Source organism: Scyliorhinus torazame, chromosome 19 (assembly GCF_047496885.1).
Source record: "Scyliorhinus torazame isolate Kashiwa2021f chromosome 19, sScyTor2.1, whole genome shotgun sequence".
In the NCBI taxonomy this organism is placed as follows: Eukaryota; Metazoa; Chordata; class Chondrichthyes; order Carcharhiniformes; family Scyliorhinidae; genus Scyliorhinus; species Scyliorhinus torazame.
The window spans coordinates 114,207,058-114,226,356 of NC_092725.1; the positions used below are offsets into that span (position 1 = coordinate 114,207,058).

Genomic DNA, 19,299 nt, shown 5'->3' on the forward strand with positions numbered 1-19,299 from the left:
CTGGAATGCACGGCCTGAGAGTGTGGAGGAGGCAGATCCAATAGTGGCTTTAAAAATGGTATTGGATATTTATCTGAAGAGAAAACATTTGCAGGGTTACACGGAAAAAGCAGGAAACAAGACTAGGGGAGTTGCTCTTGCAGAAAATATCACAGACCATGAAGGGCCTAATGGTCTCCTATGGCGTGGCAACCATTCTATGATTCTCTAACATTTGCATATACTGCAGCTATTAATTACTTAGACATAGCCATCAATGTCAAACCGCCATATAAATTATGATATTCAGCAGTATGTAATACTAACATTGAAAGATTTTCTAAAATGCCACACAAGTGTCAACTGTGCATATAATTTTAAGTTTTATGGTATGTTTTCATTCTTCACCCAATAGTTAACCATTCTACACATTTTCATCCAAGATATCAAAATTACTAAAATACAAATTGATCTTCTTTACAAATTTATAGGGGCTGTGCTTGCTGTATGCTTTTTAGAAATCTCTAGTATTAAAAGTGCTTCAGGTGACTTGCAATATCCTTTTTTCAAAGATCATACATCAGTTTTGGGTCACTTTCTTCAGACCTTTTTTAAATAACTTGCATTCTAACTATTGCAGTGGAAGGACCATGGGTAAATGATTTCAAAAAGAAGATAAAATTATGATTAAAATGTGACATGAAAGATAATTTTACAAAAACACAAGGCCTGAAAAAAAACTTACTGCACTTAACCAAAGATTGAAATATCACCTTTGGGGACATGAAGTGATCAGATTTGGTGTTTCATGTTTTTACTGTAATTTATAGTAAATAAAGGAAAAGTGCACTTTCTCAACTAAGAAAATAGCTTTATGTCAAATCTGCGTGAGGAGTAAACAAACTTACATAGCCAAGTTCTCTTCAAAAAATTTAAGATAATTTAGGTGACAATTATATAATTGATGCAGGTCAATTGACTACTTTGGCCTGCAAACCTCCGATTCTGGAACTTTTTTTTTGCAATGCTCAATTCTAGTTCTGAAATGTAATTATTTGCAGCACATTCCCAAAAATAAATAATGCTGATTTCAAGGCATCCATGTGACTTTACAACTTGAGCATAGTTAAGGGATCCACTATTATAATTTTATCCACATGATTTATGAACAATTTGGAAATTAATTATACATGACATATTGTGCCAGATTAGGATCAACATCAATTTAAATATCCTTGCCCATAAGTTGTCACACACATCTGTCTGGAGACAGGGTGAAGAGCTGTTCATGTACAAAAGCTGCTGTTAATGGAACACATCAACTGTGCAACAAGATTAGCTACAAAGTCTATAATTGTACCATGTTGTTTGTCAATTTTCCAGGTACTGTACTTACAAAAGATATAGACAGGATTCTAAATATTTTTGTAACATTTTGGCATAAGAAATGTTATCAGTTCCATCAATATGTTGAGATGATAGCAAGTATTTGTGTTTGACAAATGTGCTAAGCTAAGACAGTTTAACCCAAGCATAAGCTATGCAAATCAGACATTTGAAGGAGACTATAGCTACTAACATTCTCCCATCAAAAGTAGTTGCAGGAACTGGCTTAAAGTTCGAACATTCCTTTATGCTGATTTACATAATGCTGCTTTTGGGGTGATGAAAAACATACTAAATGTACACTTTACTTTCTCAAATCCTAGGTACAATAATTGTTGGTGTTAAATGATAGCATTTTTAAAAGTGGGATATTTGTCATCCCACTTGGAAGTTCAAGATCAAAAAATCATTAATTTTAACCAGGAGGTGAAAAGTTGTTGGGACTTTGAGTATGTTCATTACAATCCATATCAGACAAAAAGCCATCATGCAATTTTAAAATATAGGAAAGATGATGTTTCCCAAAAAGAAAATGAGACAGCACAAACAAAAGATGCTTTGAAGATTTCTCAACACTATAATGGGTTTATCTTCTGAAAAATTAAATAGGGTGATTTAATATCGTACCGCAGTGGTCCAGTCATCTTTAATTGTGTTAAGCGCACATTATATTTATTTTTAATCACTACTGCTTGCACTCTCTGACTACCTACTGCATTCTAATTTTTTAATTGGCCTTTTCCATCAATTTTAAGGCAGACCCTTCAACCTGCTGGGAGCTCAAGGTTGGCAATGCAATATAAACTTTCATATTTCTATTTACACCTCAAACAAGTAATCGGTATTTATTTTATATGGCCTTCCAGCAAATATGTTTGTTTAAACATTACAAATGTTAATTACTGTTCAATCTACAGTAAAATATATAGTATCTTTCAGGTACTCCGAGTTTGTGCCACTCGTGAACATTAACCGCATTTACAAATTATCTGATAAAAGTATGTGAAAATATTTACAGCACATGCACTGTTATTTCTTATTTTTCTATAACAATACAAAAACGCGTAAGGCTGCAGCAGAATATCAAAAAGTCAAATTTAAATGTGCGAACATGTTGCAGGAAGCATTGCTATCTCCTAAATCATCTGGAGAAAGAGTACAATAAGGGTAACTAACTGGGAAGAAGTCAAATCCTTAAAATATTACTTATACACAAGAATATCATCGCCCTAATGTTCTGCACATTAATAGAAAAACATGGCACTCCAATTGGTGATCAGCATATCTTTAATTTTACCAACAAACATTTCTGCATGAAATGCTCTCGAATTAATTTGGCAATCCTTGCAGCATTACTAAAATATTACTAAATTAGACTCAACTATAACACCGACTTATCCAAAAGTTGCCTGATAAATCAAATTGAAACAAGCTTAATATCCTGAATCCAACAGATTCACCATTGCCAGAGCTTCCAGCACAGGATCTCATAAGTGAACAGAGGCAATTGCAATCATACCATAATGCTAAACACTATAAGCTAGTCACCACAAAATACTTTGCACAAGTTGTTTAAAACATTTTAATGCCAATTTTATTTTAAGTAAATGTGTATGGCACTGTTGCCGAGAATTAATACTTAAATAATAGCTGTCCAATAGTGTACAAGCTTGACTACTCCTGAATTTAAGTACTTCCAAAGAATAACATCTATTCACACCTTCAAACAGAACTTGCTCCCTTCACCCCATTTTTACCCACAAACTGCCCATCAATTCTAATATGCAAGAAAAATACTTTGCAAGATATTTGACCACAAAACAGTAACCGATCAGTGAATCTATTATTGAATTATTTCACTTCCATAATTTAAAGACAGGGCAATAATCATCCTTTATCACATAAGAAGGAAATAAAAACATTGGGACAAAACAAGACCAACATGCTGCACCATTTTCACCCAGTTTGCAAAATATAGGTCTTCACACAAAACTGGCTGCATTATTTTGAATAAGAGTTACAAAGTAAAATTTGCACAAAAAAAAAATCAAATAGGCCACATACTGTACTTACAATATCAAGCTCTCTGTGGAAATATTTCTGAAGTTTATTTTGATGAAAAATTGAAAACAATTAAAGTACAGTGCCATAATATCACATGGGCATTTAAAAAGTCAGTTTTGGCAACAAAATTGGCCAACACAAAACACCTGCGATTTTTCATGTAAACAATTATGCTACTTCCTTCCAGGTAGTTTCTGTAGGGCTGTAAATGCTGCAGAACTCCTCAACTGTAAACTATTCCATAAAAGTGGGTCACACCTGTACACTATTTTGAACTGCAAGTTCAATACTTTTTAAAAATTTACTTTCCAAAATACTGGAACAAAATCCAAAAACGAAGCCACAGTTTAAGCAATTTCAATAACCTAAACAGCACTATTACTTCGTTTTTAAAAATGCAACAATAAGTCTCTCACTTTTACAGAGGAACGTTTGCAATTATATTCGTATTTTCAGAGTTTGAAACTAACTCTTGCCCCAACTCTCAACAGATACAGCGTGTATTAAATTTAATAAATGTACAGGATAAATCTTACCGTAAGTAATATTGTTTTAAGGCAAACGCTGCATTGGGGCAACCTTTTGGAAAGTTTAACTCTTCCGTTATCTGTGACCATTTGTTCTTGTCAGTCACCTGCAGCAGCAAAAAAAAGCAATAACCCCGATTAATATGCAGACATATCATCAGATATCAAAATATACCATCTGTTCAGTCGCCCGCTTTAACAACACGACATGCGCTGCCTTTTGAAAAAAAGAAGTCAGCATCAGCTAAAGCGCAAAAAAAAAACTTGAGTACTTTCCTAGTTTCATCGGGCAACAAAAAGGTTGAAAACGTTAATATTTTCACCCTCCTAGCCATCTTATGGGCCTATGCGAGGCCTACGGTTTTCCCCCCGAATCACGAAGCCTGACACAGCGAAGAAGTCCGTCTCATCCGACGCGACGAGTAAAAAGGCAAACGAATGGTGCGAGCCGGTCCCCTGAAGAGCATTTCCTACCCCAGGCACACTCACGATTATCGATGTTAAGCATGCCCGCTAATTTTGACTTGGCTCAAGTGCGCGCAGTGAAGCGGCAGCAACAACAGCAGGCCAGACAGACAGGCATCCAACAACTGCCATTTACAGTTCCTGCCACACAAAACACACAACAAAACCCTCTTTCTATCTCAAGACAAAATTAACAGCTCTCCCAACAAAGTTTTCCACCCGGGGATTTCAACATTTTTTTAAAGAAAAGGAGAGAGGGCATGTGATAAATATATTCACCTTGGCGAATCCTCCGAGGCTGGTGACTCTGGTGTAGAGAGTGTGAAGATCCAGCTCCTTACCACACACAATTGGGATCTTCTTAAAAGGCGTCCTGAACAAGAATAATAAATCAGACCCCTCTCCTCCTCTTCAGGAAAGTGCCCAAAGTTTTATCCCTCCCCGGTTTAAAATCCACCCCTAGTTCCTTACCCTCTGTTGTGGTGAAACTGCCGCAGCTCCTCCAGGAACGCCTGCCTCTTTCTCCTCGGGTCTGAAGGCTGCATTTTCCCCGTCGAATTTGCCATCTTTTTCATTGTTGTTATTGTTGTGTATGTGAGAGAGAAAGAGTGAGGAGAGCGGAGGGGAGGAGGTGTTAAAAAAATAATAACCTCTGGAAACTTATTCAATATCTGAGAGGAGAGCCGGTCCGCCGCGGCTCACTCATTGATGAAGCGAGTGCGAAAGTTTAAGGGGGTAAAGAGAGAGAGAGAGGTGGGAAAAAAAAAAGCAAAGGCTCGCTTTTACTCACTCACTGCACTCTTTTCGATCTCTCCTCCAACCAGAAAAAAAGAAAAAAAACTTACATATTTTTCTCTGTTGTATGTGGTTTTTAAATATAAATGTGTGTATTTGTGGTGTAAGTCTTGTTTTCAGACGGGCTGCAGTGTTGTGAGCGGCTCCATGCAGTCGCTCGGCTTAACATAAACTCACACACACATATCTATATATTAGGGGAGAGAGACATAAAAAAAAAACACACACACACAGCAGAGGTGCTGGTGCTGCTGCTGGCGGCGGCCGAGGCACCAAACAGGAGCAGCGGCGGCTCGAACCTCCCTCGGAGAAGCGAAACAATAGCGCCTCGTCTCAACCAAACCGGCCACCACAGCCTGGGCCCCGGGAGGGGGTGCCCCTATTCAACCATTACACGACATCCCCCCCCCCCCCCCCCGGCAAGCCAACAACCTCTCTTCCACCCCTCCCCCCGCCGCACTCTCGGCCCGGACTCCGCACACAAAATGGCGGCGCCCAGCGACGACGGGGAGGACGTTTGCCTTTCCCCTCTAAACTTTTCTCCTCGAATTCGTATCTAAACGAAGATGGTTTATTATTCTTTAACACGCAGTTTTATTTTTGATTCGTCGCCGTTTCCGGCTGGGTTTTCGTTTGAAGGACACGGACTCCGCCCGACGAAGATCGCGACTGTTTCCTATTTTTGTTGTTGGAGAAAAAAAAAAGGAAGGAGGTGGCCCTCGCCTGATGAAAATATTGTGTGTGTGTGAGAGAGAGGAGGCGGCTTTCCTTCTTTAGTCGTCCGGTTTTAGTGATTTTTTTTTTTAACGTGAGCAAATTGGTGTGAAGCAGTTGTGGGCACTCCTAAATTTAGTCGCTTGCGTTTGAGTCGAGTTCTACTAAAAAAAAGTTGAAAGGGAAATCCCAGACGATTGTCATCGTTAGTGGATGCTACAGACGCGCAAGCGGATATCCCCGTACCAGTGGATTTTATTGTGTATGGATCGATGGTTAAATACTTGGGGTTGCGTATTTAAGACAAAATTAGTATTTGATCTGAAGTACTCGGGATGTTTTGTTCAAGAGTTCAGTGATGCTCCAATTTCTAATGTTTTGATTTCTGATTGAAGTCCGCAAATGTTGTTGGATAGATTTATTTCTGAGGGAGTTGAATGTTCATTCAATAATATCGACACGACTTAAGTTTTTTTGCTAGTAATAACTACTATTTGCATAACCCCTTTAACCTATGGAAAGTCCCTAAACGTTTCAAATGAAATTTAGCACAGCCTCAAGGAGATAAGACTAAAACTTGGACAAATCCTAATAGTAAAACAGTTTCGAAACTTTTGGATCATTTGCGTTTTTAAAGTTGTAAGCACAAATTTCTGATGAAGAATTGACAAAAAGATAGCCTTGTATTGAGTCGAAACTAATCAAAAATAATACAGCTTTACAATTTCTGCTTTATTAGCACATATTGATACATTTCAATGTATTGTAAGGAGTCATAGAATCAAGTTAAAATATTTTAATTTGTACTGGTGATTTATACATTTACTGAATCCATGTTTAGGAGATGTAATGTAGCATGGGGGAAATGTTGGTTAGCTAACAGGAAGGAGAGTAGAGATAAATTGATCTTTTTTGAACTGACAAGCTGTAACTGGTGAATTGTCACAGGGATCAGTGCTGGGTCCTTAACTATTTACAATCTATATCAGTGGCAGGAGATACAAAAATCTGAGAAAAAGCACTAACAGATTCAAAAACAGATTCTTCCCTACTGTTACCAGATTCCTGAATGACCCTCGAATGGATTGAACTGATCTCTCCACACATCTTCTCTCCTGAGCAGTCCTTATGCTTCACCCGATGTCTATGTGTTTACATTTGTGTGTTTATCGTATGTCCTATGTTTTTCATGTATGGAATGATTTGTCTGGACTGTATGCAGAACAGGACTGTACGCAGAACAATACTTTTCACTGTACCTCGGTAGACGTGACAAACCCAAATCCAAGGGACCGATTGTATGATTGCTAAATTTGCTGATGATACCAAGCTAGGTAAGAAACTAAATTGTCAAGAGGAGGTGGAGAGTCTGAAGACAGGTCAATTGGCAAAAAAATTGGCAGATGGACTATAACATGGGTATATGTGAAATTGTGCATTTTGGCAGGAAGAATAGAAAAGTATATTATTTAAATGGAGAGAGAGGGGAATCTGGGTGTCCTGGTATATTAATCACGTAAAGTTAGTATGCAGCTACAGCAAGTGATTAGGAAGACACATGAAAAATGTTTTTTATTGCAAGTGTAATGAAATATAAAAGTGGGGAAGATTTACTGCAGATGTACAGGGCCTTGGTGAGATCACATTTGGAGTACTGTGTGCACTTTTGGTCTCCTTTTCAAAAATATATATAATTGCTTTAGAAACAATACAGAGAAGGTTCACTTTACTCATTCTTGGGATCAGGGGCTTATTTTATGAAGAAAGGTTGAACCGGTTGGGCCAAAACCCATTGAAGTTTAGATGAATGAGAGATGATCTTATTGAAACGTAAAAGATCTTGAGAGGACTGTATAAGGTGGATATGGAGGATTATCATAGAATTTACAGTGCAGAAGGAGGCCATTTGGCCCATCGAGTCTGCACTGGCTGTTGGAAAGAGCCCCCTACCCAAGGTCAACACCTCCACCCTATCCCAGTAACCCCACCCAACACTAAGGGCAATTTTGGACTCCAAGGGCAATTTATCATAGCCAATCCACCTAACCTGCACATCTTTGGACTGTGGGAGGAAACCAGAGCACCCAGAGGAAACCCACGCACACACGGGGAGGATGTGCAGACTCCGCACAGACAGTAACCCAAGCCGGAACCGAACCTGGGACCCTGGAGCTGTGAAGCAATTGTGCTATCCACAATGCTACCGTGCTGCCCACACGGATGTTTCCTCTTGTGGGAGAAAATAGAAGTCTGGGACATATTTTAAGAATGCGTTTTCCTTTTTGAGACGGTGACGAAGTAAAATGTGTGGCCTCCTTTTTAAGGCCGAAATGAGGAGAAATCTTTTTCTGAGGGTCATGTGGAATTCTTTTACGCAGAATTTAGTGGAGATTGGGTCTTGATAAATTTATTCAAGTTTGTTTTTTGTTAAAGTGGAGCTGAGACCACAACCAGAACAGCCGTGATCTAAAATTGTACAAGGAATGAGGAAATTCGGTTACACTAGTAAATCTGAAATTGTTGTTCTTGAAGCTCGGAAGGGGAGATTTGAGTAGGTATTTAAAATTCTAATAGGATTTTGATAAGAGTGGATAGGGAGAAACTAGTCACTGGCCGGGGGAGGGGTTGATAACATTTAAAATAATTGACAAAGAAAAATGAGAATTTATTTGATGCAGTAAGTTCTGATGATCAAGAATACTTACAAAATAGGTGGCACAGTAGTTAGCACTGCTGTCTCACAGTGCCGAGGACCCGGATTCAATCCTGGCCCCGGGTCACTGTCCGTGTGGAGTTTGCACATTCTCCCTGTGTCTGCATGGGTCTCATCCTCACAACGCAGAGATTTGCAGGGTAGGTATATTGATCACACTAAATTGCCCTTAATTGGAAATAAAATGAATTGGGTACTTTACATTTAAAAAAAACATCCGAAATAGGAGTAGAAGGCAGCCATTCGGCCCCTCTAGCCTGCTTTGCCATTCAACAAGATCATGGCTGATCTTCCCCTGCCCAAAAACTTTGGATTCCCTTGCCTGACAAGAATTTATCGACCACTGCCTTAAAAATATTCAGTGACACACTTCCGCCACCTTCGAGGCGGAGAGTTCCAAAGTCACATGACCCTTAATGCCCACATTGGCAATGCTGTTCAGGATCATATATACTTCAATCAAGTCACCCCTCACTCTTCTAAACTCCAGTATAAACAAGCCCAGCATTTCCAACGTAGCCTCACAAGACAACCCGCTTATTCCAGGTATCAATCAAGTAAACCTCTCAACTGCCTCCAATGCACTTACATCCTTCCTTAAATAAAGAGACCAAAACTGTGCACTGGAGATGCAGTCTCACGAATATCCAATATATTTATGAAGTAGAACATCCATATATTTATGTTCACTTCCTCTTGTAATGAAGGATAGCATTCTATTAGCCTTCTTGATTACATGCTGCACCTATGTACTAATTTTTTGTGATGCATGACCAAGAACACCTGTGCTCTGTAGTCATTCGCCATTTAAGTAATACCCTATCTTTTTATTCTTCCTGCCAATGTGAACAACTTCACACTTTCCCACATTATACTCGATCTGCTGGATTTTTGCCCACTCATTAAACCTATCCATATGTCTTCTTCACAACATACTTTCCTACCTACTTTTGTGTCATCTAGATAGCATGCCTTTGCTCCCCTCATATAAGTCATTGATGTAAATTGTAAAAGATTAAGGCCCCAGCACAGACTCCTGTGGGACTTCACTCATCACATCCTGCCTTTCAGACAAAGACCCATTTGTGCACACACTGTTTTCTACTAGCTAGTCAATCTTCTATCCATGCTAATATGTTACCCCCTTTGCGATGAGCTTTTATTTTACGTAATAACCTTTGATACGGCACCTTTTCAAATGGTTTCTGAAAATCCAAGTACAGTACATCTGCTCGCTCCCTTCCATCCACAGCAAAGAATTCTAGTAAATTAGGTAAACCTGATTTTCCTTTCATAAAACCATGCTGACCGTCCTACTTACATTGAGCTTTGCTTAAGTCCCCAGCTATAACTCATTACCTGAAAAGGGGGTGGAAGCAGATACATAGGAAATTAGACATATAGATATTAGGGGTAGGGGCAGCATGGCGGCACAGTGGTTAGCACTGCTGCCTCATTCACCAAGGTCCCAGGTTTGTTCCCGGCCCTGGGTCATTGTCCGTGTGGAGTTTCTCCATGTTTACATGGGTTTCACCCCCACAACCCAAAAATGTGCAGGGTAGGTGAATTGACCATGCTAAATTGCCCCTTAATTGGAGAGAATGAATTGGGTACTATTTTTTTTAAAAAATAGATATTAGGGGTTATCAAAAACGTGGGCATTGAGGTAGGCTTTAAGACAGGGAATGTCATAAGAGTTTTACAGCACACAGAGGTCCTTTGGCCCGTTGGGTCTGCACCGGCCATCAAGTCTATCTATTCTTAGTCAACGGGTAGGATTTAAGAAGAGGGAATGGGTTTAGGAAGCCAATTCCACAATATTGGGCTGAGGAAGTGAAGTAAAAGGGGGAAGGGCAAACAGAAAGGCAGTCAGAGGTGTAGAGACTTTAGGAGGACAAAGGGCGAGAGCAGCTTGCAGTGATAGTGATGGGCAGAGTCATGAAGGGATTTGAGCAAAATTTTAAATTGAAGATATTTGGGGACAGGAAACCAGTCTCTGTTCATATAGTCAATAGGGACTTCTTGTGGGCTAAGATATGGGAAGCAGAGTTTTGAATGAGCTGGAGATTGTGAGCAAAAGAGTATGTAGGGCAGAAGGCTATCCACAAGACATTGTTGCTAATCCGTAGGTCACAGTATGTGTGCCGAGGCCAGGACAAAGGTGGGATGTCAGTGATGGAAGTAGGTAGTTGTGTTTCGGGATCATATTTAAAATATTGCAGCTGTGAATGAAATTGTTCTACATGCCATGCTGGATGAGAAGGGAGATGAAACAAATAACAGACTATGGAGTTTGTGGCAGGAGCTGAAAACCGTACCTTGGGTCTTCCCAATGTTGAATCGGAGGAAATCGCATTGCATTCAGCACTGAATGTTAGACAAGGAGCCTAGCCACAAAGGCCAGGCTTTTCATGACCCGCGGACGGGTGTCGGGAGCGTTGTGGAGTGATGGGTTGTAGTGTTCCCGAACGTGGGAAGACGTTCCCAATGGCCGTGACTGGCTTTTAAGATTGCCAGCCGCGGGCAGTCCGCTATTGGTTTTGGAGTTTGAGGGGGCAGAGCGGTGCAAGGCTGGGCTGTGTGCTGGTCACCGTGCACATGTGGGGTTGGGAGGGTAGGGAGCTGATGGGCGCCCACGTGAACGCGCAATGCTAACAATAGTGGCCCCAACTTGGAGCTCCGCTCTAGTGCATGTCCTCTGTGCACTGTTCGGCTCGACCCCGCTACCGTTCAGCATGCGACCTGCGGCTCCATGGTCAAGCTGTTTAACGGCCGGCACAAGGTTCGCTTGCACTCCCATGACGTGAAGTACTGGGCAGGAAGTGGTCAGCGGTCTGTGACGGGTGGATGCAGCTACTGAACAGTGCGAGGGAAGCCAGGCCAGGTTTGTCAGCCAGGAATACTGATCAAACGAGGCCAGTCAATACAGCTGACACATGTCAACACTGGACGAAACCGACAGTCGTTACTTTGTGTCGCCACTCTCTGGAAACCAGGAAGTCAGTGCTTTTGGTGAGAATGGAGAAGGAGCTGACTTGGATGTTTGGAGAGTGCATGCAATGCAGTGGAACCAATAATAAATATTGTGACATTGTGTGTGTTTGGCAAGTTACCTCATCTCGTCTAAAGTCATAGTTTGTAAAGTTAAAAACAAGATTGTACTTTTTTCTATACTTGTTTAAATTTCTAAAGAAATGGATATATATTTAAAACAAAGTTTGCGTGTTAATGTAAGGATGTGCATGTTCAACTGAAATTGTTTCATTTTCAGTAGTACAAAATCGTAAACTTGGAAAAATCAGGTATTGGAATTAAAGTTTCAAAGTCAAAATAAAAAAGAATGCTGGCCATGACAGGCTTTTAAATATGAACAACGGAGTCTTTCCGCCAGCGGCAGAGAGAATGTCATACGCTCAGTATGTACAATGATGCCACGCACCCTGTACATCCGTGCTTTGGGCACAAAATCATGGAGGAGAGATTCTTCCATTTGGTAGCTGCCAACACGCAAGCAACAGGACTGTGTGAAGAACTGAAGATGGATTATTTTGTAATAAGGAAGAGAGGACCAGAGACACAAACAGGCCAGGATCTCACAACTGAATCTGCTGGAGAGAGCTTCTTAGGAGAGTCCATGGCATGAAAAAGCAGTGCTGATGTGAGCTGTATACAGAGCTCCAGGGCCTCTGCTGAATAACCCATTAAGAAGAAACTGAACTCTGGAACAAAGACGTATAAAGATGATTTCTTGAGGTATGGCTTTAATTGTCCCAATGCAAATCAGGATGCAAAACTCATGTGTGTGAGATGCATGGAAGTACTGGCAAATGAAAGTTTAAAATCTTCAATGTATGTAGCATTGAATGACAAAGCAAGTGAGATCATGAGGACCAAGCAGGCTCACCTGTCACAATAATGGTGTGTCGCAAAGGTCGGCCGGCGTGGGTCACTAACAGCAGCCGGCATAAGTCACGAACATTGGGTCCCGAAGTTCCGCCAGTTGATTAAAGTGGGTCCCGGGGGAAAATAGTTTGAAAAACACTGGCATCGACAGTGTTTGGGAATGGAGGGGTGACAGAACATCAAGAAAGTTAGTGCTGGATGTTTTAATGTACGATTGGATTGGATTTGTTTATTGTCACGTGTACCGAGGTACAGTGAAAAGTATTTTTCTGCGAGCAGCTCAACAGATCATTAAATACATGGGAAGAAAAGAAAATACATAATAGGGCAACACAACAATGTAACTACATAAGCACTGGCATCAGATGAAGCATACAGGGTGTAGTGTTAATGAGGTCAGTCCATAAGAGGGTCATTTAGGAGTCTGGTGACAGTGGGGAAGAAGCTGTTTTTGAGTCTGTTCGTGCGTGTTCTCAGACTTCTGTATCTCCTGCCCGATGGAAGAAGTTGGAAGAGTGAGTAAGCCGGGTGGAAGGGATCTTTGATTATGCTGCCCGCTTTCCCCAGGCAGCGGGAGGTGTAGATGGAGTCAATGGATGGGAGGCAGGTTCGTGTGATGGACTGGGCGGTGCTCACGACTCTCTGAAGTTTCTTGCGGTCCTGGGCCGAGCAGTTGCCATACCAGGCTGTGATGCAGCCCGATAGGATGCTTTCTATGGTGCATCTGTAAAAGTTGGTAAAGGTTAATGTGGACATGCCAAATTTCCTCAGTTTCCTGAGGAAGTATAAGCACTATTGTGCTTTCTTGGTGGTAGCGTCGACATGGGTGGACCAGGACAGATTTTTGGAGATGTGCAAAAATCTGTCCTGGTCCACCCATGTCGACGCTACCACCAAGAAAGCACAACAGCGCCTATACTTCCTGTGGAAGCTAACCGCATATGTTTTTGGATTTTATTGTCAAGGGGCAGTAAGTAGATGAGGAAAGGGCCAAGGATAGATTATTAGGAGACTAGAGATAATGTTTGGGTGGAAAGAAATGCCATTTCTGGAGATTCTGTAGCTATAATTAGATAGGAGTGAAACCAAACAAAAGCAATATTACTGAGCTGGTTAACGAAGAATAGACTTTGAAGAAGAATGGACTTATCATTGTCAAAGCCTATAGGGAGTCAAGGAGGGAAATGCATGAATGCCTATAAGGAGGTCAAGGAGGGAAATGCATGAATGCAAAAGGTAACTCTGAGGGCATTCTGTGACTAGGTAGAAACCAGATTGAAAGGTCTTAACATAGAATTGTATGAGAAATGGGAATGGATTTAGGAAGTGACGCATTTATGCAGTTTGGAGAGGAAATGGAAATTCATGATGGAGTGGTCCTTTGTAAGAATGTTGAATTCGCGGATTTATTTTGGTACCAATAATGGCGGTTTAAATACTCATTTGCTGTATAGTAAGTCACATACATTAATGTACAAAAAATGATTAAATTATATTAGTTTGCTTTGTTTGAAACCATGTATTTAAGGATGCATTTGTGAGTATACTGTCCGTGTGAAGCAATTTCTACACCGGCAAAATATTCTTTCAGCTGTGTAGGTCATGAGAATGTCGCTTTAAGAAATGTTTGACTGCTCATGTTACTGCAGTGATGTCAGAGTGTGGGTAGAGCTGAGCTCTGGCACTGCTTTTTAGTTTCACTTTGAGAAAAGTTTGGGTGTGTCTGTGCCTTTTTGGTTTCGTTTTCAGTGTTGGAGCTGAAGCTAGACAAAGCAGCTGTACTGCTGTTCTCTCTGCCATGAAAAGACTGTCTCTTGATCATTTGGTGAATTCAGAATTATAAATGTTCTGAGTAGTGACTTTAACCTAATGTGCTTTTAAAGGTTATGTTTTTGTAAGTCTTCTAAATGTTAAAAGGACAGCGTACAAATTACTTTGTGTTGTATTCTTTGGGAGTTGTATTTGAATTAATGGTTGCTAAGATGTTCACCGTTTGTTTTAAAAAGGTTAACTTGAGTTAATAGAATAAACATTGTTTTGCTTTAAAAAATACTTTTCCATTTCTGCTGTACCACACCTGTAGAGTGGGCCGTGAGCTCCCCATACCACAATCTATTAAAAGTTGTGGGTCAGGTGAACTCCATGATACACTTTGTGGTTCTCTACACCCTGGCCCATAATATGTAGTTCAGAACAATAAGTGGCCGTCCGGAAAATATTCTTTCAGCTGTGTCGTTCAGAACATTAAGTGGCCGTATATTGCAGTCAACTTATCGAATGTTTAGCTAAACCCAACAGATTGAAGGCCATCTTCAATTTTGAGGTAGCTGATCTTGGCCATGGTGATGGCAGGTAATATTAGTCAAGTTGAGCACGCCTTTTTTTAAACCGGAGAAACTCAATCTGTGTTCCTACTTTTGACTGCAATCCGGTGATCCTTGATGGAAGAGTTGTAGAATTTGGATAAGAATCAGCTTGGCTGTGATTTCCCCTTCCACACACCAGCACTTTGTTTACCAAATTTCTTATCATCACAGCAGACCTATGCCTACTGCCTGCATGGGTCGGGTTCTGAAGGATAACTGGTGCCTCTGAATCTGTACTGCAGCAAGGAGTCAGCATCTTCAGGATTCATGGGGAGGAAATTTGTGTGAAATGGAAACTTTTTCAAGAAGTTTAATTTTAGAATTTTGTTCTATGATACTTTAATCATAATCCATGAAGAGACATTGAATGTTCATCTGAGTTCATTTATAACATTACTGTTTTAAGATAAGGGGAGCAGTTGTTGAGGTGGGGCCAGACAGTTGTTCAGTTGCTTTCTCACAAGATAAAAAAAAATAGCATTTAAGTAACCCATGAGACTATTCTAATGTCATTTCCAGCACTGATCAAAAAGTAACGTTGACAAATGTCTGCCTTCTCAACTGGAAATTGCTGCCCAGAACACTTAATATTTTTAAAATAAATAAATTCTCATGCGTTTAACATGATCAGCAGACAATTCCATGGTGTGGTACCAGAGCTGAGATAAGTCCTTTTTGTCATCTCATGTATTCATTAGGGTACTTGTAGGGGTTACTGTGTAGCGAAGTGAAATATATTTGATGCAGATTTCTTCTCCAATCCAGGGTTGCCAAATCCATCGTACTGCCCTCACTCAGCAGATTCTGGCGATCAAATCTCAAAGGATCTACATAGAACATTACAGCGCAGTACATGCCCTTCGGCCCTCAATGTTGCACCGACCTGTGAAACCACTCTAAAGCCCATCTACACTATTCCCTTATTGTCCATATGTCTATCCAATGACCACTTGAATGTCCTTCGTGTTGGCGAGTCCACTACTGTTGCAGGCAGGGCATTCCACGCCCTTACTACTCTCTGAGTAAAGGACCTACCTCTGACATTTGTCTTATATCTATCTCCCCTCAATTTAAAGCTATGTCCCCTCGTGCTAGACATCAATATCCGAGGAAAAAGGCCCTCATGGTGTTATCTTCTGGGTTTCCTTAAGTTATTTGTGACTGATAGCCATATAGATAAAGTTTGCATATTAAGAGCCACTTGCACAGTCTATTTTGTGTCATTCGTCTTAAAATGTTGTATTCAATAAAAATAACTATACCGCTGCCTCCAATCAGCTGTGTACATGGCAAAATATAAACTCTTCCATTCTTCTCAGAGCAACTATTTAATTAGGTGACTGTTTTAAAATTAAATACCTTAACTGATGTTACTTTTTGTAAACTGGGCATCTAGCTTAGTAATTTAAAGATAAGACAAGGTAACTTAGATGTTATAACATTCTTCCCTGTGGGGATATTAGTTACCTAGCCTGGTCTCGAGTATTAATCGTTGCCAAAAATGGATGACCTACAATGTGCATCGGCTAACAGTTGTCTGAAAGTGCTTCACTGTATCCATGCTAATTGGTGTTTGTGCAGAATCCATTCACATTTTGATTGAGTACCCACACATTGAGACTTTTCTTGATTTGTATTTATTTTACAACACCTAATTGTGCTGTTGGCAATTTAAAAAAGATTGTGCCTTCTTCATATGCAAGTCCAAATAATTTCTATAATATCTGTGACCCAAATACGGATAGCTGGAGGGTGTCATCGTGTACATTCTTCCAGTACAAAAGACATTTATCAATCACTTGTAAATTTTCTGTTCTTTAGCAGTCTCTGGCATAGATTCCATATTCAAGGATATTTGAAAGACTGTGATAAGAACCTTTGTTATTTACCCTCTCGCTTCACTGAGTGTTCTTAGATGCTTGCTACCTTTACCACTTTGAGTTCTACCAACTTTCCGGTGCTATGTCCATTTCTGTTGTTAACAACATGCCTTCTATTTCATTCTTCCATACAAACTGAGGCGAACTATACATTTAATATCTACATCATTCCTTCGTCCTCCATAAGACTTCCTTTCTTTGGGTTCATCAGTTCAGTCCACACCAAGATTAAGCATTGATATACATTATGATGTGTATTATGGTAAAGCAGCATTGTCTTTCACTTGCAACAGTTTTAACAATTTATTGCATGTTCTTGTGAATACAATAATTAAAAGTAAACTCTTTGGTAATTCATTATTTAAAATCCACTATCAGTTGGATGTAGAATCATATAAATATAAACCTTAAAACTAGCATGTGTTCATCATGTCATAAGAGTTATACATATATCTTTATTCATTTCTTCTGACCTAGGAGTATAAATCTACAAGCAACCACCAATCTGCAAAACTCTTAATCAGTGGCAGTTAACTTTGTGATCTGTCTATTTATGTTGTTCCACTTGTGATCTTAAAATTATAGTACAGGTCCACCTGAGCAGCAAAATAGTATATTGTGTATTAGATGATATAGGATTGTTGACATTGTAAAACCTTGTATGCCAGATTTACTAACAGCAATGATGCAGGATATCCGGCAGTTAAATACATTTGAAAAATGCTTAAATTAAAAGTAATCCTAAACATTTTCACTTTTTGGGGGTGGTTTGAAAGTAAGAGACTTCACTTTGTTGGATTGTCTGAGTTGGACTGTGTCTTTGGGTCCATATCCATTGCATTTTCACTTCTCCAGTGACAGTCATCAAGTGGAAGATCACCCTTCATCTGTTACTGTGGGAAGAATTGTTGAAGCAATTCTTGTATCATCACATTGACAACCATCAAGCTGATCATTACCTGATTCTGGCCTCAATGTTCTTATCGGAGAAATAATTTGCTCTACCTTCTAGAATAAGCAGAAAATATGCAAAACTAAACTATGGTTTTTGTAGATAATCACTCCCTGCAAGACAGAGAGGATACATCCAGAGTGAGACAAATCGAAGAGTGAGTTTGGGAGCTGGGAATTTGAAGCTAAGTGGGAATCCGAGGCTGTATGGGAGGAGGTGCTTTTTATCCCTTGATTTGTTACACTCAAATTTCCAGTGAGTGGCCTTGCCCTGCTGCAGACGACTACAAGGGAGAGAGCTAATTGGTGAGTAGCGGGTAAGACAAATAAGTTCTTTATATCACGAGCAGAGCTGAGCAGGAGAAATATGGTGGACAGTGTTGGAAGGTAAGTGGTACTTTTGTGTCTGTGTCTCTTTCCGGTGTTTTCAAATTGTGGGGAGGAGGGAGGGGGGGGGGGGGGAGAATAGTGAGACTGAGATGCACGACACAGTAAAGCTGACCTGATTGGCTGGGAGGGAATCTGTTAAATTTGGGGAGGCGGAATTGAAAAAACCTAATTAATTAACTAGTTAGAGGAGTAACTAAACCTGAGGGCAGAGATTAGTATTTAGCATTTCATTTCACAGTAAAAATCTACCTCCAGGGACCATATAGTTAATTGTAATTAAATCTAACAACAATTTAAGTATTTATTTTAAATGAATTAACTAGTGCTTAACCCTGCTCAGCAGGATGCAGTGCTCTAACTGTAAGATGTGGGAGATCTGTGATGCTTCCAGCGTTCTGATCGACTACATCTGCAGGAAGTGTAACCAATGGCAGCTCCTCCCAGACCACGTGGTTCAGTTGGAGCAGCAGTTGGGTGCACTTAGAAGTATGCAGGTGGCGGAAAGCGTTATAGATAGAAGTTATAGAGACGTGGTCACATCCAAGGTGCAGGCAGACAGATGGGTGACTGCTAGTAAGGGTAGGCAGTCCGTGCAGGAATTCCCTATGGCTGTCCCCCTCTCTCACAAATATACCATTTTGGATACTGCTGGGGGGATTGTCTATCAGGAGAAAACAACAGCAGCCAGAACAGTGGCACCACAACTGGCTCTGTTGCTCACCAGGGGAGGGCAAAGTGCAGGAGAGTGATAGGTATAGGGGATTCTGTAGTAAGTGGCACAGATCGGTGCTTCTGTGGACATGTAATAGACTCCAGAATGGTATGTTGCCTCCCTGGTGCCAGGGGCAAGGATGTCTCTGAACGAACACAGAACATCCTGAAGGGGGAGGGTGAACAGCCAACGGTCGTAGTACTCAGAGGTACTAACGACATAGGCAGGAGCAGCACTGAGGTCCTGCAGAAGGAGTTCAGATAGTTGGGCAGTAGGCTAAAAAGCAGGACAGCTCTGGTTGTAATCTCAGGATTACTCCCTGTGCCACAAGCCAATGAGGCTAGAAATAGGAGGATAGTGCAGCTACATACTGTTGCTAACTTTTGGTTGGTTCAATTGGCTCTGTTTTATAACCTTTGCTCTAGAGTCGCCAGGTATCTTTATGATACCGCCA

The 19,299-nt window shown here is 40.5% G+C and overlaps 1 protein-coding gene across 2 annotated transcripts in view; it reads right to left on the minus strand.

The window, feature by feature from the left end:
• arid2 (AT-rich interactive domain 2) overlaps nt 1-5,583 on the minus strand; it is a 205,205-nt gene extending 199,622 nt beyond the window's left edge. For both annotated transcript variants that reach the window (XM_072485064.1, XM_072485063.1), the window contains exons 1-3: nt 4,893-5,583; nt 4,701-4,794; nt 3,966-4,063 (exon numbers count right to left, since the gene is read on the minus strand). In XM_072485064.1, coding sequence (XP_072341165.1) covers nt 3,966-4,063; nt 4,701-4,794; nt 4,893-4,996 — 296 coding nt within the window. In that variant the 5' untranslated portion in view covers nt 4,997-5,583. The remainder of the gene's footprint in view (nt 1-3,965; nt 4,064-4,700; nt 4,795-4,892) is intronic.
• Between the last annotated feature and the right edge of the window lie 13,716 nt (nt 5,584-19,299).